Here is a 25,487-nt window from a genome sequence, read left to right on the forward strand (position 1 = left end):
ATAGTGATCACATCTTTGTTTCGTGCCCCAGAGAGTGCAGAATTTGGCGCTTCCTCCATACAACGGTCTCTGAAGGCCTTCAGCGGCAGCCATGGTGCATCGGGCTGGATTTGGACCTCCCCGCCAAGGTCATCGATGTGATGCTCATCTCCCTATGGCACATTTGGAAGGCTCGGAATGCAATGATCTTCAACGATGAAGATGTCTCACCCACTGTTGTCCTGTGCGGGATAATCAATGATCTAGACCATTTGGCCTTTCGCTACAAGAGGGATAGAGGATTGATCGGCGCCTGGAATGGAAAGCCTATATCCAAGAATGTCTTAGTCCCATGTAATCTGCTCACTCCTCCACCCCTATGTATTTTCTGCCCCTGGAATGCCAGATCGATTTGGTGTAACCTTGAGCCTGTTCTCATGGGTCCTTCTTTCAGTACAGTAAATGGAGCGCCGCTCCATTTGGTGATCGAAAAAAAAACCCTTTCTGATCGAGGGAAGTAAATCGAACTTACATAACAGTTAAGGAAGATGAAATGGACTTTTTGTCCAAGCTTAAAAAATTTAACATGGTTTCGTTGCTCTTTTGGATTCGATAATTCGCGGTTTTAGTAAGAGCTCAACTTATTTCATAGATCTAGATATGATCATTGGGATCGAGCATTGCGCATATAAAACCAACACATGACATCTGAACAATGGATTCGCCCCAGGCATCTACAGTGAACTAAAAGTATCGTTTAAGCACACAGACTCTGGCAAAACAAACCGGCAGCTAACGACCACAGAGAGAAATCACTTCATTTTCGCCATCTCGGTTCACTGAGTCGGCCATCATGCTGTAGTAGTGTCAAGTGTCAACTGCCCTGCCCATCAGTGCTCCCCTTTGGCGTCCGGGATATCATCGGCCGTCTTCTTGTACTTGTACCAGGTGGCGATGACGAGGTAGACGAGGAAGTTGAGGAGGCTGAGCACGGCGAGCAGCCAGAAGAAGTAGTCGAGGTGGCCCCGGTTGAGGTTCTCCGGGATCCACCCGATGTTGCCGTTCCTGGTGGTGATGTGCGTGACGATGGTCACCAGCACCGTGCTGAGGTAGTTGCCGAGCGCGACGGTGGTGAGCGACAGCGCGGAGCACATGCTCCTCATGGCGTCGGGCGCCTGGTCGTAGAAGAACTCCAGCTGCCCCACGAAGGTGAACACCTCCGCGCACCCGATGATGAAGTACTGCGGTATCTGCCAGAAGATGGAGATGGGCACGTGGTCGTCCTTGCCGTACAGGCCGTGCCGCGCCACGGCGTTCAGCCGCACGATGTCCAGCACGCCCGCCGCCACCATGGAGAAGATGGAGACGACGAGGCCGATGCCCATCCGCTGCAGCTGCGTGAACCCTCGGGGACGGCCGGTGTAGGAGCGCACGACGGGCACGATGACGCGGTCGTAGACGGGCACCCAGAAGATGACGCTGATGGTGTCCACCATGGAGAGCGTCGCCGAGGGGATCTTGAACTTGGACCCCATGCGCTGGTCCAGCGTGTCGCCCTGGAGGATGAACATGGTGCTCATCTGCGAGTACACCGCCGCGAACACGATCCCGCTCGCCCAGATGGGGAGCAGCCGGATCACGCTCTTGAGCTCCTCCACCTGCGTCACCGTGCACAGGCGCCACGGGCTCGTCGCCGTCGCCGCCCCCGCGGCGCTGTCCTCGGCCGTCACGACGGCAGCCCTGTCGAGGCACGCGAGCTGGTCCGTGTGCTCCAGCTTGCGGCTGCCCTCGATGCCGGACTCCTTGTCCAGCGTCTCGTGGAGGCGCGACTTGTCGGCGGGCACGGCCACGTTCCACTTGCGCGCGCACGCGACGAGCACCTGCGCGATGCGCGTCAGCGGGCTGCCACCGGGCTTCTGGTGCCTGTACAGCGGCGTGCCCACGAAGAAGCTGACGACGGCGATGGCCATGACCACGGCGGGGATGCCGAAGCCCCAGCCCCAGCCGATGTGCGTCTGCACGTACACCAGCACCGTGGACGCCACCAGCGCGCCGATGTTGATGGAGAAGTAGAACCAGTTGAAGAAGGAGCTCTTGCTCTTCTTCTCCCGCTCGTCGTTCTCGTCGAACTGGTCGGCGCCGAAGGAGGACACGCAGGGCTTGATCCCGCCCGTTCCCAGCGCGATCAGGTACAGCGCCACGAACACCACCGCCGACTGCGCGTCCGTCGGGTGGCACACGCCGTCATTGTCACACGACGTAGGCACCAGCCCCTTCACCGACGACGCCATCGTCAGCAGCGCCAGTCCCTGTCAAATCGTCAGAATGTCAGATCATGGCAATGGGAAATCAAATAAAAGAAAACCAAACCACGGATTGATTCGAGCAACGATCTTACGAAAATGTAGATGACCATGAAGCTGGCGATGGTCCAGAACCTCCCCAGGTACGCGTCGGCGAAGAAGGCGCCGATGAGTGGCGTGATGTAGCACGTCCCTGACCAGTTGGTGACGTTGTTGGAGGCGACGCTGTTCACCTGGCCAAGCCGGGTCTTCATGTAGTGAACAAGGTTGGTGCTCATGCCATAGTAGGCCAGCCTCTCGCAGCACTCGTTCGCTGAACCATGTATGTATCAGCTGCCATCAGTGGAGTGGACAACAAACAAACAAACAAACAAACAAACAGAGCAAGCACAAAGCAGAGCAGCAATGGACGATTCCTGGAAAGAAACACAGGAGAGGAGTGTACTGACCGAGGATGTAGGGGCATGCCCTCCAGTTGCCGGTGTCCTTCTTCAGGGCGGGATTCCCCTTCCTGTCCACCGTCCCGTCTTGGGTGTACATGTCCGCGACCTCTCCCATGGCGTCCGTCAGCAGGTGATGCGAAGCTCAGAGTCAGAGTGGCCTCCTGTGTCCTGCAAATATGCAACTATTCTTCAGGGTGTGAACGATCCTTCTTGCATGTGAACAATGTGCAAAAGAAATCATGGACAATCAGAAACAATCGCAGTGTCATCTATGATTAGCAGATTTTTTTTAATAAAAAAACGAACCCGATGATGATTAGCAGATTACTAGGTGTGAACATGAAGAACTGCAGCAACAGACAGTTCAGTACACTGATCAAATTTCTTCAATAAAGAAAAGAAACATCGCCTTTACTGCACACTTCAGTGGAGGCGAAAAGGGGAATCTTGCTCAGTTTCACTATCAACCACTTCGATTTCTCCACACAACAACAGGCAAGCTCCGAATTTGAGATAGACCTGCCTAGCAGAGGAATTGTTCACCGAGCTATGATTCATGAACACTACTACAGGTCCGTCGCAATCGTTGAGCAATAGCTCGCCAGCATCAGCCAGAAGGCAGAATAATCTATAAGAAAATTCTACCTGAAACGAATCTAACTCAGCCCGCAAAGTAAAAGTTTCAGACACTAGACCGCAGCAATCATTAGTGGCCAAAGTGAACTACAGGGAAGAGGAAATCACGACGAACCCAACCCACGCCGAGAGCAATTGGGCGCCAAACCTTAGGAAAAAAAAACCCCGAACTGACGAAGCAGAGAACCAAAAAGATTCAGAATCGCCGGGGTTCTCCAAATCTCCACTCCATCTGGCATCTGCTGATGCAGATGCCATGGCAGGACGGAATCAGGAAGGCGAGGAGGCCGCTCGTACGCACCTGCTGCTCGATGGGCTAGGGCAAGAAGCGCACGGCCTGTCTCGTCTCGTAGCCGTGGGGAGATGCTGCTGGCGCCGTGCGCAGCCAACAAGAAGACGAAGTAGAAGTAGGCGGGTAGCCAAGAAGAACACTCGTCCAAATATCAATCCAATCCAGCTAGGCCACCAAGAACTTTGGGGCCTCTTTTGATGGCTGCTTGCCGCTTTCTTTCCCACCTCCCAGTCCCACTAAAAACTAAAGATGAGGAGCAATGATGGTCTCTGGGCAAAGCTCGGCCGCGCAGGATTGGACGCCTTGACCCGACTGGTGTCCTGTGGCTATGGCGAGTTGGCGACCATTGAGAGGGATCTTCTTCTCCGGCGCTCCCTGCGGCTATGGCGACTGGTTTGGCGTGGTGTGGCTGGCTTGGTGACAGCCGGCTGACAGAGATCAGCCAGCACGTGCACTGACCCTTTTGGTGGCTGTGGAAGGACCGGGCGACTAGCAGCCGACTAGCACACAGGTGGCCTCTGGCGCGTGGGGCCTTCGGAATCCTCGAAACGAGACGTGGCAGTCGCGGTGAGTGAATAACCATCTCTTCTCTAGACTCGCAACCGGTTGTTTGGCGTCATGGTGTAAAGTATTATTTGTTAGGCCTTGTTCACCTCGAAAACCAAAAAGTTTTCAAGATTTTTCGTCACATCGAATCTTTCGACATATGCATGAAGTATTAAATATAAATAAAAATAAAAATTAATTACACGGTTTACCTGTAAATCGCGAGACGAATCTTTTGATCCTAGTTAGTCTATAATTGGATAATATTTGCCACAAACAAACGAAAGTACTACAGTAGCGAAATCCAAAATCTTTTCGCATCTAAACAAGGCCTTAATTTATTATAAGAAAAAAATACTATTGAATAATTTATAGATTCGACAGATAAACTTAGGCGAATAATCTTTTGTTTAGTTCTTATCTAAAAACTTTTTGAATGTTATTATAGTTATAAATATAATATAATATTATCTCTGTCCTTAAATAAATTAAATCCATGGAATTATTCAATTCAAAGAGAAATATGTTGAACCTTACCTTTTTTTTCTATAAATTTAGTTAAATAAAAATGTTTAGTTTAAGAATAACTCTAAAAATTGGTCTAGGAACGAAGGGAGAACTATAGGTTGATGGTGAAGGGAATCTTTCAACAGATTCATGATTAATATATGAATGAGGCGAGTGTGGCGGATACTCTAGTACTTTCTTCGTTGCTTTAGCTTGTGCAATTGACTAAAAGTCTTCGCGGCCCAGGTTACGCGTGTCCAATTATTGATGTTATGTTATTATATATAGGATTAAGTCTATTTTTAGCCTCTCAATTTTTGGTTGTCTAATTTTAGACCTCAACTATAAAACCGTCTGTTTTTCACCCTCAACTATCAAAACCGGTCACTTTTAGCACCCGGAGAGAGGACAAGGCGGTTTTAAGCCACTTTGAGCGGTTTTTCCTTTTTCTTTTCTATGGTTAAACCTGTAAATTTTATAGTGAATTGTTTGAGCATGGTAAATTCATCATTTTTTTTTGTAGCCTTGTCATGATGTTTTCTATGAAGGAAAAATATGAAACTATAAAAATAAGTAGTGTTTTTATGCTAAAAAATTAGCTCTTTTCATTAATAAATATATGTTCTATGATTTTTGTAGGATAATATATATATCCTATGATCATGAAGCTTTTTTGCATAACTGTTTTATACTAAGATAGACTTTCAAAAAATTTAAGATTAATTTAATGATGTTTGTTTGTATCCCTAATTTATATGCTTTATTAATTACATATAAATTAGGGACATAAGCAAACAACATTAAATTAATCTTAAACTTTTTTTGAAGGTCTATCTTAGTATAAAACAGTTATGCAAAAAGTTTCATGATCATAGGATATATATATATTATCGTACAAAAATCATAGAACATGTATTTATTAATTAAAAGAGCTAATTTTTTAGCATCCAAAAAATACTAACTTCCATAGTTTTACATTTTTTCTGCATAGAGAACATCATGACAAGGCTACCCAAAAGATTTAATGAATTTCCAATGCTTCAAAAATTCACTAACCATAGTCCATAGAAAAGAAAAAAAAACCGCTCAAAGTGGCTCAAAACCGCTCTGTCCATACGATTTTATAGTTGATGACTAAAATTAAAGTCGATCAATAGTTGAGAGGCTAAAAGTGGATTTAATGCTTATATATACGTAGCACACATGACAAGAACCCATATTTTTACCCTCCGCGCGGCACGCTAGAGAGACGCCACTGCGTTGTTTGTAGCACACAGTATATAATAATACTATACTCATCTGAACATCTCTTTAATTTGTACCGCGCACACACTAGCAATGACACGAGGGAATCGAGAATACTGATTTATATCAACAATTCAACATGACGGGAGATGAGTATCCGGTGACGTGCCAGATGATGACAGCATTATTGTTTTATTATGACCCAACATCTGGCTGTTTAATTAATTTAATTTAGTTAATTAATGTAGGATGAGTAGTGGTAGTAATGAATGCGCTGCAAGCGCTAGGCGACGATCAGGAGAGAGGAGTATGCGAGCAAAAGAGGGTGCTAGGCTGCTAACCGCGTGACTCCCAGGCCATGGATGGATGGATGGAGTTGCAGTGGCCGGCCATCCAAATCCAATCCAAAGACAGTGTGCTAGCTAGCTAGCATTGGTGTTGCTGCTATAAACGAGCAGGGTGATCAATACGGCTACAACCTGAATTCTGCGCGGTTTTATGGTTGGCACGGCAAAAGCAAAGCAAAGCAAAGCAAAGCAAAGCAGCCAGGTTCATCGAACCTGCCTACCTCTCCTTTGCATGCGCGCGAGGCCGCGAGCGTAAGCTGCTACTCTCACCAATACACGTGCCAGGAAGAAGAAAGGTGTCGCACGACGGCCGGGGAATCTTTGAATATCCAAAGAGAAAGAGGCCACCAGAACAGCAGAGACCCGTTCACTGTCTCAGCTCTCTACACAGCCGGAATATGCTGCCACAGTGCCATATGTATGGGTATGGCAAAGAGGAAACAAAATACAACAGTCGAAAACAAGGGGACTGGAAAATCTGAAAACGAAGAGCGTGACTAAAACGAGAGAGACGACGCGATTATTATGGCAAAACAGGGGAGAAAATACAAACAATGGGTCGTCGGACGATACGAGATTCCTCTAGCGGCGGGTCTCTGGTTCCAACCAAGGCTCGTGGACGGATCGGAGAAGCCGGGGCAGGAGACGGGAGAGAGAGAGAGAGAGGAGGGGGAGGCTGGCCGTACCTGGACTGGACCGCCGGGCGAGGGCGAGGGCGAGGGCGAGGGCGGGCGCTGCTAGTGTCGGGGCTGGAGGACGGCGAAGCGACGGGAGAATCTGCGGCCGGCACTGCGATCGTGTCGTCGACCGAACTTCCCCCGCTCCCTGTCTGTCTCTGGCCGAAGAGGAGGAGAGGAGCGCGACGAAACAACCGCCTTGCCTTTGACCCCGTATTTATAACCGACGGACGGAGCGGGCCGCACCGCACGCACGCACGGGCAAACCCGCCGTGCTCGGCTCGGTGCTGGTGCCGCCGCGCCGGTGGAGTGAACGCGATCTGCCGATAATTCCTTTCCTAGCAGCTAGCGGTGGACTCCTCCGTCCGACGCGATCGCGATCGACGGGTCGGGGATGGATGACGTCCGGTGCGTCGCGGCTACGCCGTTGCTCCGTGTATTAATTCTCGTTGGGATGTGTGGGGAGGTGAGAGCGCTAGCTGATTGTTCGGAGGAGTATAGCTAATTGACCGCGTAGTATGCTATTGCTAGGTAGGTGATTGGTTGGAGCACAGCTAATTGACTGCGTACCCTCCTCCTCTCGTGCCCGTCGGCCATCGTCCTCTTCAACTTGTCAGGGCACGTACAACGGGTGTTTTCGAGCCGTCTTTATACCATCATTTTTTGTAAAAACACCCCTGGTTGACACAAGAGACAGCCGGGCCGTCGTCTCGCGAGACGACAGCAGCGGCTCGTGCTCCCAGGTGCTGTGGCCCTTCGAAGTAGCGTTGTATGGAGTGTCGTCTCCAGGCGGCGAGGTGAGGGATCCAGGTGTGGCACGCAGTTCATCTGGTGTTCAATGGAACATGGGAGAGGCCCTCATGGCAGCTGTGCCCTGACGCTGACGGCACCACTGCTGCAGCAGTCATGGCCTCAAAGAGGCAGTGGACGGAAGGCTCGCTTCTCAGCTGCTCACTAGGTGTTCGATTGAATGTCCCACCAAAGTATTTGCATACGTTCAAAAGGTATTCCGGCATTTCGTTCAGAAATCACATAGGCAACAATCGGATGCTAATAAATATACTTGTATTTTACACTTATTAATATATCATATTAAATTGATGGTTCTAAAGAAATAATATATTTGTGTCCATCTTATTTATCCGTGATATCGTTTGTGTTAAAGAAGCAACAAAATATCACGAAGAGATCTTATTCATGCTTGATCATAGATGTATGTATGTATTTAATGTGTGTAGATAGTCAAATAAATGATTAGCTGTCTGTGGATTGTACAAGCTGTCTATTTAACTGTCTGTATATAACTTACAGACAGCAAGCCGTCTATGGGTTGTACATGCCCTTCCTTCCTTGGAATTAGGGCCACTGCCTATATTGGGGACAAAACCAATCACGTCGCCCATGAGGAACTTTCTGCCATGGTAGGACCTTGAAAGTTTCCTGCGAATTCCCTCTTTCTCCGTGACTTTAACAGGTCACATAAATATTTTAGGCCTTGTTTAGTTCAAAAAAAAATCGCAAAATTTTTCAGATTCTCCGTCACATCGAATCTTGTAGCATATATATGAAACATTAAATATAGATAAAAGAAATAACTAATTACATAGTTACCTGTAATTTGCAAGACGAATCTTTTGATCCTAGTTAATCCATAATTAAAAACTATTTATCAAATATAAATAAAAGTGCTACCGTGTCTATTTTACAAAAAAAAATTTAGAACTAAACAAAACCTTAATGAGGTGATAATGATTTTTAGAAGAGAAAATGCGAGTTTTATTTTATTAACAAATAAAATAACAAAATTATGAAACTTTATACGGATAATAGTCTATCTTCCACTACTAGCCTGCTAGGCTAGTACTGGGAGAGAGTTAGAGTAGGAGCCCTGCTTGGTGTCTAGAAGAGTCTTCTGAGTCTTACAGGTCTTTTCTACTTTTCTTCTTTTGTACCTGTCCATATTTGTACACTACCCTTATTTTGAATATACTTTTGCTTTGTACTTAGTCCATGCTTGCTTATCTAGCTAAATGTGCTTTGGAGCTTGCTATAGGCTTGTAGAATAAGTTATGTCTTAGTGTGGCCTTTTCCTGCTTGGTTCCACCATCTGGATAGGGTGCTTGGACCTCATTCATCAAAAGCTCAGATCGATGTAGCAAGTTCAAAGATTAAGCATTGTGCTTAGGCTATACTTACTTATGGATATGGCTCGGCCTTTGGATAGTTAGTGGTATGTGGAGAGTGGTGACAGCCCTGTCCATCCTCTATATTCCACCATGATAGGTCTTGTTCTAAAAGTGTAAGGCTTGTGGCAATTATTTCTAGTCAATCCTTTGGGGTTGGCTAGGCGGTTGTCCCCCCAAAGTTTTTTAGAGTTACATCTATTTTTTTGACTTAGCCAAGTTACTGAGTTTATCTATAAGTTATGCTTGACAAGTAGATGTTACAGAGGACAAGTTTACCGCTAAGTCATCCGGAGTCATCTTTGGATTATGAGGGTAATGAAGGCGATAAATCATTAACATCGCTTGGGGATTCATTATCACCACCCTCGTCGACCCCAAAAGAGATCTGTCTTCTCTTCCTTAGTCGCCGCCACTGCTACCTCTCCCATCACTAAGTCGCCGCCACTGCTACCTCTCCCATCACTAAGTCAAATGGCATATGATCGACTATAGATTTGTTGAAATTGCTAAACATAGTATTTTTCTAGCCCAATATTATGTTTGTGGCATCCTATGCATGTTCAAGAATCCTAATGATCTGTGCACAAGTTTTGATGTTGTTTCACGGTTATGGTTTTCACATACATTGAATTCAAAGATTTAGTGTTCTAAATTACTTTTTTGAAAGTATGCAATAGTTTTTGTAATTTTTATAACAAATTGTTTCATGTAAAGCATCATATGTCCTTGCACACTAATTCAATTGTTCATTATAGATATGCAATTATTTTACTCATACTATTATTAAATTCCATTTACTTCCACTTGATGGGAAGAAGCCACTTAGACAATTTGTCCTAACATAAGTGGTGGTTTACAGCACCAAAAGAATATTTGTTGGGGATGGTGGACCACTTTAATTGTTCCCTATTCCTTTGCTGTGCAACAAGCTCATATGACTATGATACATTTGTTGTGAGCTAAACACAGCGCTACACAGCTTGCATGTGTACTTCTGCTTCTTGACTCTTCTAAAATTAATTGTAGAGCCCATAACCTCTTTGATGGCATCATAAGAATTGCTGCTTGGAAAACCACTTGGCACATGCTGCTCTCTTTGGACAAGTGAGGACACGGGGGGTTGATTAAAGAAAGTTGGTTTGGCATATGGTATTTTCCCATAAAGGTCATCATGGGATGAAGATGAAGATCCAAGAGTTTTGTGCATCCTCTCCTGCATGTAGATTAATGTGAGAGATTTTGTAGAGTTCCATAATTTAAGTACAATGATAAAAAGTAAAAAAAATGATGGGGACAAGACCTTAGGAACATGCAAGGCAGGGTCGTGGAAGATCGGACCAGGATCAGAAACTCCAGCAATGTCAAAGTGGGCTTGGAGAATAGCCATAGGGTCTCCTTGGAGCAAAGATTTTATTGACTGGGGCTCTAAGGACAAAGCCTTCCTTCGAGCATCCTCACTTACAGGAGTTGTCAGAAACATGCGCATAAGCTCTTGCTCTTTCTTCAAGCTTTGCTCCAGCCTTGTTGATGCAATGATGCTAGTTGGTGGTATGGGAGTAGAAACTGAGTGGAGTTGGTGTGGTATTGCTTCACTATTATTGTAGTAGCTCTTGAAGGAGTGAGCATGGTCATTAGGTTCACTGCTAGAAAGAGTTGGCATGGTTGTTTTACCCCTTAGCGCTTCGTGCAAAGGGGAAATTTCATTGTCGCTCTGCCTAAATCTCGTATCCTTGGTGGGGTAACTATTGCGTTCCATGGTGGATGGTAATCGAAGAGGACATTGAGACCTATTTATAGGGACTGGTAGACAGAGGACATTGTCTGTCATGTGCATTTTTTAGTATCACATTGTAGAAGAGATATGGCTATGGGTTTCCATCATTAATTCGCTATAGAACTAGATGCTTTTATGATTGTTTTTCATGCTTTATATTAATTAATTAATTAAGAAAGAAAGAAAGAAAGGATACAAATGTGTGTTATAGTCATTAATTTGTTTCAAAATCGGATACGGTTTATAAATTCGTATATTATTTGAAGCGAATGTGTGCTATAGTCATTACTTTGTTACAAAATCAGATACGATTTATAAAGACGTATATTATTTGATGCGTCATGTGATAAGTCACAGATATATTTTCATTAATTCATTACCATAGTGATATGACTATTTAGTATCATCAATCCACTGTGGAATTAGATACAGCTGAACGATATCATAGTGCATGTATTTTTTAATATATTACAAGAAAAATACAGCTAAATAGTGTCATTAATAGAATTAGATGAATAAAAAATTCAAGTGTGGTTTTAAATACCATGTACTTTTTTAAAAAATGCAATACCACAAGTATTGTATTTTTTTATGATATTAATAATCCCATAAACATGTCTTTCATGATTGTTTTTTCCATATGTTTTATATTAATTAATTAAGAAAGGATGTTGATATGTGCTATAGTAATTAATTTGTTACAAAATTAGATACGATTTATAAAGTCGTATGTTATTTGATACATCATGTGATGCATCACAGATATATTTTTTTATTAATTCATTACTATAGTGATATGGCTATCTAGTACTATCATTAATCTATTATAGAATTGGATATCACAGTGCATGTATTTTTTTATTAATATAGTACAAGAAAGATGTAGCTAAATAGTGTCATTAATTAAATATAGAATTAGATGTGTATCAAGAATCTAAGTGTGGTTTTAAATATCATATATTTTTTAAATGCAATAGCCCAAATGAAAGTAATACATTTTTTATAATAATGTTCGAATAAGCATGTCACTTTGTTAAAGTCATACACATTCAAATTATTTTTATTTGCAAGTGTCTCTTATCTGTGTTGACAGTCAGTATGATGCTAAAACAAATCTCTTATCACACACCCTAGCTCTGCCATGATCATCATTTGTGCAGAATGATACATTCTTTGCACCTTCGCAAAACCTTAAGCTTTTTAACAAGCTCGATATGATCCATGAGCCTCACTTGTAAGACTATATATGGTGATAAGGAAACATCCATACTAAAGATGGCAATTTCTACCCAAAACCCGTAACCTGACGGGTAAAAACCCTATTAGGGCAAAGAAATGGCTATTTTTTCACACATGGGTAAGTTAATGAGACAAAAGTCTTACCCAGCGGGTAAAGCGGGTAAAGATATGAGACTGCATTGTCCATATCCTTTAACTCATGAGTAAATTAAACCTGACCCAACTCTATGAATCATGGGTCAAATTACCACCACACAGTCCAAGCCCAGTAAAAATGTATATAAAGCAACCCTAGGTTTTCACCTCCCCATCCCACTTCCTCCCTCCTCTCCCCTTGCGGTGCCGCATCTCACACGGTCACGCACACGGAGACCGCGACCGCGAGTTGCCGCGACTCCGGACCCCGTTGCCCTCATTCCTCGCGACTTTGGACGACAGATTTTATATCAGACTATTTGATCATGTGTTCGTATGGCTAGTTTGTTTGATTATTTGTTATTGATTTGTGATTCTTTGGTTGAAATTGGGAGTATGATATATTGATTATATGTAATTTTGATATTACAAACATTCTTAGATTCATGGGTAAGGATAACCCACGGGTACCCGTTATCTGCATGGGTAAGGTTATGAGAAAGAACTCTTACCCACGCATAGATATAGGTAAATTAGTAGGTAAAATATGTAGACACACACAACTTGGAATCAATGAATCATTTACATCCTCATTTGTCTCTGTTTACATCGAGCACTTTACTCATTTTCTAGAATCTATTGTGAGTGCGTGAACTCTATGGATGAGAAAGCGAAGGACACTGGTCCGCACGGCACCAGCCCAACGTTCATATTTCAGCCCAAGAAGCCGAGACGCCCGTACGTAACAGCCCAAGCTAAGCAATGCCGGGCCAGCCAGAATTGTTTACCACACGCCTGAAGGAAATGTCAATCAGGCCAGGCCATGATCATCTTCCTCCCACTAATAAAAATGAAATCCCTTTTCACCTCTCAGATTTCCTCAAAGTATGATTTACCTCCTCCAACAGAAAAAAATATAGATAGTATACTGACCACATTCAACTTTTTAAACCATCTCTGAATTTGCTCTCTATGTGGTTTCGAAAACAATTTTGGTTGATATAGCACCACACTAATTTAGCCATCGTCCTACATAGTGCCACGCTAGTTATAAATAAAGATAAATCAAACTACGATGATAGTTGAGGAAGATCAATTAGATTCATTAAAAAATAGAAAATACTTTCGACAAAAAATGACAATATTTGGACGTAATGCAATTAAAATTCTAGAATTTGGTCTAATCTTAGAAAACTCATAATAATTTGTTTTAGCATCGAGAACTATAAAATCAGTCATGCTTTTTATTTGCAAAATCATGTTCAATCTTATGTGTACATAGCATGTCATTATTTGAATCTTGTAGATGCCCCTTTGTATTTATTTACTGGTGAATGCTCTTGTTATCTATTCTAATTAATCTATGTTGACTTGGATAGGCCCCACGCCCCTACTATAGCTAGACATCATCATATCGCAAAAGAAAAACTCGTTACTTTTCTGTTTCTTGTTTATAAACATGTGAATGAATTATGTTCGATGTGTTTTGAATTATTAGTGCAAAATTAATACAATCACATAAAGAGAATGATGTGGAATAAGTCTACAAAATATGCCAAACTGTTAACAACAAGATTGTTACGATGAATTTATCAATCTCAAGATCTGTGTTTGCTTTGTGTTCATGTTATTATAAGTGAGCATGCATGTACCAGCAACATATGTGTTTATATTAAGGGTCTGTTTGGTTCCACTAACTAAATTTTAGCTAGCTAAACTTTAGTCACTTTAGTAGCTAAAGTTCCAAACACATTAACTAAAAGGGGCTAAAATAATTTAGTTCCATTAGTCACCCAAGAGTAGCTAAAATAATTTTAGCTAGCTAAAATTTAGTTGGTGGAACCAAACAGGGCCTAAATAGGATCAAGTATGAGACGGTTACATGACACGTGTTTTTATCATCGAAGTAAGCTGAACTTCTACATGATCTTAGTTGTCAACGTAGACTAATTTTAATAGAGAACAAAGAGCATCTACTAACAAATAAACAAAAAAAGAGACCAAATGAAAATCCAAATAGTTTCAAGCTAGGCACCATAACATAGGGGCATGAATTTTGTAAAAATATAAAACTGGTTTCACATTTTTTTTCAGAGCTAAAACAAACTATCTATGTTTCCTCTAATAAAAAAATAGAATATAGAATTTTAATTGCATATTATATTTATCAAAAACATTAGATAAGTTTTGAAAATTTATTTTTAATATTGTTTGTTTTTTTATCTTTCTCGTAGCTGACGTGACATCATGTAAAATGGCTAACACAGTGACCCGTCATTCAATATCACTTCGGAAACCATATAAGCGCAAATTTCGAACCGTTTTATAAAAGTTAAAAGACGTGGAAACCAGTTTTTTTTTTTGGCAATACAAAGGAAAACCAACCTTCGGGTAAACATAGGGAGATAAATGAACTTTTTCTCCACTTATAAATAAATTAAGAGAAGAAGAGATAATAGATATCAAGGGGTTCGGAGAAAAAAAAAAGGAGAAGAGATAATAGATTATCTTTTCTTTCCCTTTTAGGCACACCGCACACGAGGACCCCTTGGCTCTGGACCCGGACTCCGGACAACACGGGCCAGGCGTGTGCAGCGTGCACCTGGGCCTTGTTAGTTTCCAAAAAATTTTACAAAATTTTCGAATCTTTACACACATACATGGAGTATTAAATATAGATAAAAATAAAAACTAATTACACAGTTTGGTCAAAATTGAAGAGATGAATCTTTTGAGGCTAGTTAGTCCATGATTAGATAATAATATTTTGGAACTAAACAAGGCCCAGGCCCTGACCCCTGGCCCCTCTGGCCATGCCAGCGCGTTGGTCCGCCCTCGGCACGAGCAGACACGTCTCGCCACGGAGACGCTCAGGCCTGCCAGGGCCCAGGGCTACATTCGTCACGTGTCCAGCAGGTCCTGTGCTCTCTCCCGTGACCTGTCATGTCGTGTCGTCTGGCGCGTGACCGTGAGCCCTGAGGTCCAGCCTCGTCCTCGCCCCGGCCACGGCCACGCGTTCTGGTCCGCAGCTGCAGGCTCTGGGCGTGGCCCGCTCTTCCTGCCTCCAGTCCAGCCTCCAGGGAATCGTTACACCGGCCAACAAAGAATATACCTTTGCCGCAGTGAACGGGTCTGCTTCCTGTAAATATTTTTAGAGTTCGTTCATCACCCCGTAAATATTCATGGTAGGTTTATTTAAAACGGGATCAGGGATCGCCAGGCCCAAATCCACTTCTAGTGAGGCCGATCACCAGGTTATTTGTCCAATGCTCCCTCAGATTCCAAATTATATATATATATATATATATATATATATATATATATATATATATATATATTTTTCTTGATACATATCTTTTTGCTATGCGCTTAGATAATATAATAAAAACAATATCTTTTAAAACAAATAAAAATGTCTTATAGTTTGGAATAGAGAGTTATCATCTTGCCAATTGTACTCTCTCTTACTAGTTTTAAAAATATATTCTAACTGAGAGACTTATAGTTAATAATGTTCTTAGATAAAGGAATAAAGTTTTAAACTCTACCTTTTGCGGATGGTACAAATAAATGATATTTTTATATTGAGCCCCTTCGCTTTTCTTATCAGTCGTACTTTTTCTGCCGGCTAGCAGTGTTTTTTCTCACAATAAATCAACCAACAGTATAGTAATTTCAGTCATGACTTTTCATACCAGCGAAGTGATTCTTTGAATGAATTACAAGACAAGGAGAAAAAAAATAGCTTCTTTTGAACCCTTTCTTTAGACATCATAAATTTTGTATCTTCGGTCCTGTTCGCTTTAGCTTATCTACTGAATCTGTCAGCTATTCAGCAGTGTTTTTCTTTCACAAGAAATCAGTGAACAATACTTTGAACTTCAAAGCTAAGGTGCTTTATTATCCCAATTTTCATGTTTTATGATCCTAGAACCATTATTGACATCAAAAATCATGCATTGGACTTGTTGAGTACAAGAAGCATAGTCTGTTCACTTGAGCTTATCTGCCAAATCAGCCAACCTCTCATAATAAATCAGTGAACAATATTTTCAGTTATGGCTTATCAGCCAAGCAAACAGAGCGAACTTTATATTCTTAATTTGTTCTGTATCATGGTCGGTGACACAAAAATAGACAAATCTCCATCAACTAAATGTGGTACTACATTGATGTGACCAAATCGCCATTTGACCTGAATGTTGAAAATGATTAAAAAACATAATAGCATGGAGTGTTTCGACATAGAGCAGCAGAACTAAGGGGGTGTTTGGGACTGCTCCATAAACTCTGCTCCACAAACTCCACCGTGGAGCAGCTCCATAAAAAATTGGAGCTTGTGGAGTACTTCTTTAGGTGCTCTTACAACTCTACCCTTTTTCCTCGAACTGAGTGCGTAGAGCTGAAACCGTTTGGCTAAAAAATATGGAGCAGAGCTGAAAAATACGGAGCAGAGCAATCCCAAACACCCTAACAGAGGAACCTGCTTGCCAGACTAGCGAGTTAGGATGTGCTAGCGTGTTGTTCTCTCTTCTTTGTGACCAATGAATTCTCACAGAAGTCATCGATTTAGGAACCGTTGGGAACGCGCCCTAAATGGATTAGTCAAAGTTGATCAATAAACAATAGCACTTTTTAGAAGAATGGTTTGTTCAAAGCATACAACAATAACAACAATAACAAAAAAAAAAACGCAAAGACGCAACAAACGGTGTACGTAATTTTTTTTGAGGGAACGGTGCGTAATTAAGAAACCAATGTGCTAAAAGATTAAAGAAACAAGACCTTGCCGCATTCTTGGAGCTCCTGGGAGATGCAAAGTGCAGAATAATAAACAAATGGTGTGCCTGTTGACCCAGAACGGGTAGACATGTGCAGTTGTGCGAAACAAGCATGAGAAGAAGCAAGCCAGCTAGCCAATTCTAGCGTTCAACAGCCAAACATACAGTGGCTCCTAGTGCATGGAAGGGCCAATATACCCCTTGTTGATAGTACCTCCAACTCAGACGCTAGCTAGGCATTGTTTAGTTCCCAAAGTATTTTACAAAAATTCTTAGATTTTTCGTCATATCGAATATTGCGGCACATGTATGGAGCACTAAATATAAATAAAATAAATAACTAATTACATAGTTTATCTGTAATTTACGAGATGAATATTTTGAGTCTAATTAGTTTATGATCGGATAATATTTGTCAAATATAAATAAAAGTGCTACTATTTTTATTTTGTAAAAAATTTTAGAACTAAAGAAGGCCCTAGCTATGGAGTACTTCTCCTTTACGCCCCTATTGTTTCTCTGACCCCTATGGCCTTATTTAGTTCCAAAAAAATTTGCAAAATTTTTCAGATTCCCCGTCACATCAAATCTTTAGACGCATGCATGAAGTATTAAATGTAGATAAAAATAAAAATTAATTGCACAGTTTGGTCGGAATTGACGAGACGAATTTTTTGAGTCTAGTTAGTCTATGATTGGATAATATTTGTCAAATACAAACAAAAGCGGTACTATTCCTATTTTGCCAAATTTTTTGGAACTAAACAAGGCCACGTGTGCTCAGGACTTCAGAGTTCAGACCTCAAGTCATTGCAACATAACTACCTGTACTTGTCCTCCGACCTAATAATAATTGTGACCTGTACTTTAGTTTAAAAAATGATGATAGTATATGCCAGTACAGCTGATGACTCGGGTTTAAATAAATTTATGAGTCAAACAAAAGTATTTTTTTCATTAAACAAGTCTAATGCTAATACATATACACCATAGAATAGTTTAGTCCGTACAATTCCTAAGACCACTACTCATTTTCATGTAGCAACTTGCAATGATTAATCTTTTATAAAAAAAGATACATTTATGAAGTTTAGTTTGATATATTATGTTCACAGAATATTTACTATAAACGATGCGCATATTTGGAAAGAAAATGTATTTTGGTCTTGTTTAGTTCCGAAAATTTTTTGGTTTTCGGGACTGTAGAACTTTTGTTTTTATTTGACAAACATTATCCAATTATGAAGTAATTAGGCTTAAAAGATTCATCTCACGATTTACAGGTAAATTTTGCAATTAGTTTTTATTTTTTGTCTATGTTTAATGCTCCATGTATGTGTTGCAAGATTCGATGTGACGAGAAATCTTGAAAAGTTTTTGTTTTTTGGGGTGAACTAAACAAGGCCTTTCATGACCACAAGTCATGGTGCTGAGGGAGCAGACTAAGCAATCATTTCAGTTCATGAGAAGCATCGATCTCCAGGTTCAAGAAAGAAAAATGCATTTGAAATATTGTAAGGCCGGCGTAGTTATAAAAACCGGCAATACAGAGAGCGTTTAACATCTGATAAAACTGGAGGCGACACATAGCACGGGGAGAATACGCCATCTCCAATCGGCATTTAAAATTTGTATCCCTTTCCAACCTGTCTTTCCCCGGCATTTCTCTCCTGGCCATGCTGCGGCGTGAATGCATGATTGGCCAGAGCTGTCTCAGGTGACGAGTATTAATTAAATAAACTTGTGGTTTGTAGTATTACTGATTGATACCTTCCTGACAGCCTTGCTTGAATTCCAAGCGAGGCTGTCTAGTGTTTGTTTAGCTAATTAAGATGTGCAGGCTCCTCCTCCTTTTGCTACGTGGGGTGCAGACCTGGACTGGACTGGACATGCCTGATGAGGGTTTGTTCATCAGATGCAGAAAGCTCCCCCTGCTTCAGTTGTACTTTGGCAGTCTTTTTCATGGCTCCCCGTGTCCTGCTTTTGTGGCGATCTCATCTGGTTTTGCAGTCAAGCAACAACCATGTGCAACAGATTAACAATTCAAGAACATATAAATATAAATATAGTAGTATAATAGGCTAACTTCTCTGTCTTCTGATGCAAACTGAACTGCAAATATGAACAGGTTACAGGGGAAATCGTACCTAGTCAATGGAAGCAAAGATTTATTTTTTTTGGCCCCCTCTTGGAGAATCCAATGGAAATGGCTTGAGCACGGCTTTTCTTCACTTCGTTGTCAGTCACCTATTTCTTTCAAGAAAGATGCCACTTGAAGAGATTCTCTAGTCAAGTCTACTGTCCACAGCACGAAGGGTGCTGTAATTTTCAGTTTTTTGTCACCTACGAAAATCACTTTGTGAAAGCAAGGCAAGCATCATCATCGAAAGACGCCCAGTACATACAAAGTTTTTAAAGCAGCACTTGCTTCTTTTCTTTTGACAAGGAGTTTTCAGTTTTAGGAACATCAAACTTTGTACCTTTTTGACAAAAAGAAAAAATAAAACTATATGCATGTACGCTTATAAAAAATTATATAACTACATTAGTATCTCATAAACTGTTTATTACTATAGTACAATAGTGATTTTTATAGCAATTGATAATATGGTTTAAGAGATTTTAACGGTCAAGAGCAGCTTCAAAGAATTTTTCAAATCATAATACACCGTATAAAGAGAACTATGGAAGGCACTTTATTTGAGAACATGTTGGATTTGAATGGATGGGTAGAATAAAGAACCACCGCTCTAAGATACTCCGTTTATCCCAAATTATAAGTCATTCCAAGAATTTTAAACAGTCAAATCATCTCAAGTTTGACCAAATTTATATGGTAGGGCAATAACATTTATGGAGTATCATTAGATTTTTTATTAATTATATTTTCATAGTATATTTATTTGACGTCACAAAACTTTGTAATTTTTTCTATAATTTTAGTCAAATTTGAGATATTTTGACTTTCCAAGATTCTGGAATGGAGGAAATATGATTGAGGTATTTTGGTTCGGCAGTAACTGCTGTGCTTAGTATAGCTTCTATCTTCTTTTTCTTCCTTTCCCTGGCGGTAAGTGCCTATTACTGCCTTTGTAATCCGTTTGTCTGTTTTATTTATTTTCTTTTAATGAACAACGTGCCTCAAGGCACGGTCGAGAAAAAAAAAGAACCACTCCTCTAAAACCTACAGTACATAAGAAGGGAATAGATTAGCTCTCCAAGAAATTAAAGGGGTAAGAAAGCTAAAAGAAGAATTTAATTCCTCGTGTGTTAAACGTGCTTGAAAGCAAAAGGGGCGATTTTAAGTTTTTAACCCATCTAGTGACGTAGGTTGATGTTTATTTAACAAAAGGAGATGCCCAAATTCTCTCCTAAAAATCTACAAGCACAATTCCTAAAGCACATCGAGCGCCTAATTCGCTATCAAACCACGCTGCATGCTCCAGAGCCTCCAGCACCTACAGCATAGCCTCAAACTTTTTGGACAATTGTTCGAACCCTGCACTATATCTATTTTTATTTATTTATGAACACTGAACAGTGCAATATGGACTCATCATGGAGAAGATGTCATGCGTCGAGCTAGACGATCAGGTGAGACGGCTGTGGTGTGGCGTGCGGCACCAATCATTCCGCAGGTCAATGTTTCGAGCCTGATCAGTGCCTGACAAAATTCAGAGAAACCAAGCTGCCCAGCGGCACGGACGACACCAAACGGTGACGAACCAGCTGCCCTTCTGCAGATTTATTTGTTTCCCTTTCGCTTTGCAATAAAACAATGACCGCCCAATGCCTTCCCAGCAAATCATGCGTGGGCGGCACCAAACGGCCGATGGCAACAGGTGAATGAAACGAAACCCTGAGCTGAAAGCCATGGCTACTTGTCAACGGCGACCAATCATCCCCATCACCCTCCGGCCTCCTCCGCACATATATATATAAACAAAATATTAGTGCCACAACTCGACCACTTCCACGCACCCCCCAACTAATCAAAATTTCACAAGCAACTTATTAATAAGGGTACAGAAGAAGAAGAAGGAAAAAAAAATCATTATCTTTGTTTTTTAGTTGGGCACACGGCTACACTCAGAGTCTCAGATTATAAATTGGCTCTAAGAAAGAAGTCATTGATACATTTATTTTTCTGATTTTGGAAGCAGGCACTGACAGATTGTCATTTGCCATTTCAGTGTAGAGACGCTAACCACCAATGTGCAGTGATTGATATTTATATATATGCTTTCTATCACGAGCTAAAGTGTAAGGAATACTGCTACTAGGAGTATGAAATACAAAGATGTCCAATTAGAGAGAAGAGATTTGGGCCAAGTAGGAAGTAGTGGAGGTAAAAAGCGAGGGAGGGAAGGGAAGGGAAGCCAAGAACAACTCCAAGTGTGCTGTGCATGCGTGTATGTGATGTGCGCACGCACATACATGCGGCCCTTAGCTACACGGGTATCCTAGTGGAGGTAGCGCTAGTATATAAATACTGCAAAAGTCGGCCACAAGCTCCAAGCCACGGCCCAATCGCCGGCTGACACTCACAAGAACCTGCCTCCCTCTGGATCGCTATCTCTTTTCTAGTGCTCAGGGAAAGCTAGCTCAGAGCTGCTGAGAGAAGGAAGCAAGGAGACGGAGAGGGAGGGAGGGAGGAAAAAAAAACACACACACACACACACACACACACACAGAGGTGTTGAGCAAGAACCGAGGCGGATCGCCTTTTGTTCCTCCTGCCGAGGACTAGCCTGCCTGTCGGCGCCGCGAGAGATCAAGAGGAGGCGCGGTTCAGGTGAAATTTTGCTCTGTGTTTGGGTGGGGTCTCGAGTTTTCGGTGGTGTAATTTGGAGTGGGATTTGAAGGTAGTTAGGTCCTCTGCTGCTTTAGGTCCGGTGGTTTCGTTAATTTGTTTGTTGCTTGCGGCGGTCAAATTGTTTAGGGATAAGTGATTTTGGGGTCACATGGTACACGATTTCCGGTTGTGTTCGGGGTTCAGTTCAGAGCTGTTCTTGGCTCCAATCTAATTCGTTCATAAAGTCGATCCTTTTTGAGGTCGAGAATCAACCTGTTTGCAATTGATTCCAGTTTTCACTCGCAAAGATTCCACCTTCCCCGCAGACATATCTCCTCCAATCCCCATGTTCATGTTATTTGATTTGCAGCGACGACAGGAATTCTTCCTGTTCAGAGAGAGAAATCCTTTAATAATTGTTACAGTGCTCTTGGAATCTTTATCTTGTTCCGACTGAGATGCCGAAAAAGGCAAAAAGAAATCTAACCTTTCTTTCAGTGATTCCTACAGGGGAGGGAGAAGAGGAGGAACACCGGGGGCGGAGAGAGATGATGCGGGAGATGTATATGGACGTGCTGCCGCCGGTGGACCACATAGCCGCACGGAGCAACTGGTTCCCGGCCGCGGCGCGTCTCTGGACGGCGGAGGAGAACAAGCGGTTCGAGTCTGCGCTCGCCGGGCTCGACCTCTGCCACCCGGACTGGGAGAAGGTGGCGCAGGCCATCCCCGGCCGGACGGTCCGCGAGGTCGTCAGCCACTTCAAGAACCTCCAGCTCGACGTCCAGCAGATCGAGAGCGGCCAGGTGCCCTTGCCGGTCTACGGCAGCGGGGCCAGCTCGTTCACTCTGCAGTGGGACGGCAATGGCGGCTACGGGCCCGGGGACTTCAGGCACGGGTACCGCTTCGGCGGAGGCTGCGGGAAGCGGCACCATGGCCGCACGCCGGAGCAGGAAAGGAAGAAGGGCGTGCCATGGACGGAGGAGGAGCACAAGTGAGTATATTACTGCATACGACTTCTGGGTTCTGTTCTGTTCTGAGAGCGATTGCTCTGCGTCATGCACGAGACTGGCGAGAGTTTCCATCTTGGATAGTTGAATTTCACCATCATTCACTAGGGTTTACATCATCTGAGTAGATTTGCAACTTGCAATTAATCAACTATCAACAATTAATTGCATTTAATCCGGGGAATTTTCCTTATCGAATAGATCTGACTCTCTAGGACAGTCATGTAGCTTGATGTACTCATGTACATATAATGGCCTTAGGCCCTGCCCTTAGCTAGTACTATAATTCAACCATAATTGATCAAAGGTTACTGACAAGATCATGTTTTTGTTCTTGGGTCAGGTTGTTTCTCTTAGGCCTGAAGAAATATGGCAAGGGGGATTGGAGGAACATATCACGCAACTTCGTTCAGACGAGGACGCCTACTCAGGTGGCCAGTCATGCGCAGAAGTACTTCATCAGGCTCAACTCCGGCGGCAAGGACAAGAGGAGATCCAGCATTCATGACATTACCACTGTGAACCTGACGGACGAGCAGCCTCCATCACCATCCCAGTCCTCTCTGATCACCAACCAGTCAAACGCATCAGCTCCGACTGCGGGGATAGGCCAGTTCTCATTGGCAGCCGATGCCAAGCAACACGGTTCTGGAAATCTGCCCTTCAATTCACCAAGCCGGACCTCTGTGATGGCGGCTTACCGGATGGATTTGCAAGATCAAGGTCTGCAGTGTGGCCCTCTACATGATCAATTGGTCGCCAGCCAGAGCATTCTGTTCTAGGCGAATTCCACTCTGCAGCATGGATCGATCAGGTGTCCTAGTGTATAATACTTATGGTCTTGCTGTAGCTTCAGCGCCTGTATTGAAGTAATTAGCCTTCTGGGAGCATAACAGAAAGGGGATCTTCCTTCCATGGTGGTCCATAATTTGTTGGTGATACCGAGAATGTAACAAAAAGAACGCCAAGAATTCGATGCCTTGGTATTTTCAGACTGTTACTTGAGTGGTATGGCTGAAAACATATCATGATGCATCCTATGAAGTGGACTTGCATTCAATCATGGATCCTGCTTTTGCTTGACGTGGATCAGCAGAACCTAATTCTAGATCCTTCTGGTCAGATGATGTATCCACAACCTTCGTGAGTCGTGACCTTCTGATTCTGCTGTATCTGAAGATGATGCTTATATTGAGGGTTTCAGAGTTCAAATCATGTTGTAGTCCAGATATATTTATCCATAGTAGTAACTAGTTGCCTATTGGTGCCTGCCCAAATCTGTGTTTGGACAAGTTTCAAACTTTTCTCGGATGAACGCAACTTTTGAAGAGAAGATAAACGAAATTGAGTCTGCAATGAGTCATTCAGCATTGCTACTTGTCTTGCTTGTCTAGTCAACTTTTTCATGATTCATTATTTTCTTTTAGAAATAACACCTTTTCTTAAATCCGTGGATTGACCTGACCCTCCATTGTTGAGCAGTCCTATGTGGCATTTTCTATTGATGATGCTAGCTCCACCAAATGCCTGTATGAGATTGGCAATGAGTCAGAGTTCCACTACGTTGGCATCTCATGCTTTCTCTGCATCCATTTGCACCAGCTTTTGCAATTCCTTTTTGGCCCTATTTTTTTCCCCCCTTGCTCAGAAAGGCATCCACAGATATGAGGCAGATCCTTGTGCAAACAGTGCTCTCTGTAGCCAAGCCAAATGCAGCCATCTTCTGTGGGTGCTTGTGCTTTTCTGGCTCCTCACTGAGTCTGCAAGTTGCAGCTATTGCAGAACACAAGGCACTCACTGATGATGGTGGCACTATTTCAGAGAAGGAAGCTTCTGGTGTGTGGCTATTTACTGACTCGCTGAATTGTTGAGGGGCCTGCAGCAATATCTGAAGCCTGGACTTCAGGCTAGTTGCCATTGCCACTCCCAGTCACCTTCTCTGATGTCTCAGTCCACCTGATTCAGTTCAGTGAACAACCATCCAGTTTACATCGTCGACACGAAGAGAATAGCCAAAACGATGTTTTTATTACATCGTCGACGGAATAAACTTTTGAATGCGATTTGCCGACTGTATGTCATTTTGTCATGCGTATTTTGGCGATGCAAGTTGTCGTTTTCGGACAGCTTGTGTGTTACGGAACCGAGGAGGATACACTGGGAGACGCCGTGTGGAACATCACTTCGTGTTGATTCAACTGGAAGGACTTGAATTCCAACTCTATTTTTTATTTCTTTCAGACACTTAACGGGTAAGTTTCAGATTGCTTTCAGCCGTCATGCTCTTGGCTGCTCACCAGGAGCTGTTCTAAATCGGTTAATGCTCCAAGTTGCAATGTGAAAGCGTCCGCAGGACATTTGTACCCATACCTCAAATATATAGACCACACATTCTCTGTCCGTTTCTAGTTGCTCACTTGGTAAACTGCAGTTCCAAATTTTCGTTGGCGATGAACAGCAGCCAGCACGATCAGCGTAGAAAAGTGAAACACCGGTGATTCCACACACGCAAAGTCCCAGTATAGGTGAGAAGTAGGATGTTAAGGGTCCTTTTGGTGTCTCTCCCAACCCCAGCTTCAGGCTTAGCTTCCGCGG

At 42.7% G+C, this 25,487-nt stretch overlaps 3 protein-coding genes across 7 annotated transcripts; 1 reads left to right on the forward strand and 2 right to left on the reverse strand.

Annotated features, from left to right (window-relative positions):
* On the reverse strand, positions 635 to 7,275 carry LOC110433833 (protein NRT1/ PTR FAMILY 8.1-like). 4 transcript variants are annotated; one of them, XM_021456604.1, is made up of 4 exons: positions 6,985 to 7,275; positions 2,732 to 2,893; positions 2,378 to 2,595; positions 635 to 2,288 (listed from the first exon to the last, which is right to left on the reverse strand). In XM_021456604.1, exons 2-4 carry the CDS (start codon positions 2,838 to 2,840, stop codon positions 870 to 872), a joined length of 1,746 nt encoding a protein of 581 aa, XP_021312279.1. In that variant the 5' UTR covers positions 2,841 to 2,893; positions 6,985 to 7,275; the 3' UTR covers positions 635 to 869. The 4 variants fall into 4 exon arrangements, with proteins under 4 accessions (XP_021312279.1, XP_021312280.1, XP_021312278.1 ...); XM_021456605.1 differs by having other exon boundaries at positions 2,732 to 2,907; positions 6,985 to 7,166; XM_021456603.1 differs by lacking the exon at positions 6,985 to 7,275 and adding an exon at positions 3,663 to 4,087 and having other exon boundaries at positions 2,732 to 2,907.
* Positions 10,057 to 10,904, reverse strand: LOC8060818. Its single transcript, XM_002457339.2, has 2 exons — positions 10,462 to 10,904; positions 10,057 to 10,374 (listed from the first exon to the last, which is right to left on the reverse strand). The coding sequence occupies exons 1-2, from the start codon at positions 10,819 to 10,821 to the stop codon at positions 10,057 to 10,059; spliced, it is 678 nt and encodes a 225-aa protein (XP_002457384.2). The 5' UTR covers positions 10,822 to 10,904.
* LOC8060819 (transcription factor DIVARICATA) lies at positions 21,577 to 24,259 on the forward strand. 2 transcript variants are annotated; one of them, XM_021457274.1, is made up of 3 exons: positions 21,577 to 21,885; positions 22,384 to 22,876; positions 23,236 to 24,259. In XM_021457274.1, the coding sequence occupies exons 2-3, from the start codon at positions 22,434 to 22,436 to the stop codon at positions 23,672 to 23,674; spliced, it is 882 nt and encodes a 293-aa protein (XP_021312949.1). In that variant the 5' UTR covers positions 21,577 to 21,885; positions 22,384 to 22,433; the 3' UTR covers positions 23,675 to 24,259. The 2 variants fall into 2 exon arrangements, with proteins under 2 accessions (XP_021312949.1, XP_002455217.2); XM_002455172.2 differs by having other exon boundaries at positions 22,396 to 22,876.

The sequence above is a fragment of the Sorghum bicolor genome, chromosome 3, assembly GCF_000003195.3.
Source record: "Sorghum bicolor cultivar BTx623 chromosome 3, Sorghum_bicolor_NCBIv3, whole genome shotgun sequence".
Classification (NCBI taxonomy): Eukaryota; Viridiplantae; Streptophyta; class Magnoliopsida; order Poales; family Poaceae; genus Sorghum; species Sorghum bicolor.

What these genes read in the sequence shown, in the direction of transcription:
- LOC110433833 (XM_021456604.1), bottom strand. Translation starts at nt 2,840, where the DNA reads ATGGGAGAGGTCGCGGACATGTACACCCAAGACGGGACGGTGGACAGG. An exon ending in GGCATGCCCCTACATCCTCG is followed by an intron (nt 2,596 to 2,731) that starts GTCAGTACACTC and finishes TACATGGTTCAG; the next exon opens with CGAACGAGTGCTGCGAGAGG. An exon ending in TCATGGTCATCTACATTTTC is followed by an intron (nt 2,289 to 2,377) that starts GTAAGATCGTTG and finishes ACGATTTGACAG; the next exon opens with GGACTGGCGCTGCTGACGAT.
- LOC8060818 (XM_002457339.2), bottom strand. Translation starts at nt 10,821, where the DNA reads ATGCCAACTCTTTCTAGCAGTGAACCTAATGACCATGCTCACTCCTTC. An exon ending in CTGCCTTGCATGTTCCTAAG is followed by an intron (nt 10,375 to 10,461) that starts GTCTTGTCCCCA and finishes ATCTACATGCAG; the next exon opens with GAGAGGATGCACAAAACTCT.
- LOC8060819 (XM_021457274.1), top strand. Translation starts at nt 22,434, where the DNA reads ATGATGCGGGAGATGTATATGGACGTGCTGCCGCCGGTGGACCACATA. An exon ending in TGGACGGAGGAGGAGCACAA is followed by an intron (nt 22,877 to 23,235) that starts GTGAGTATATTA and finishes TTCTTGGGTCAG; the next exon opens with GTTGTTTCTCTTAGGCCTGA.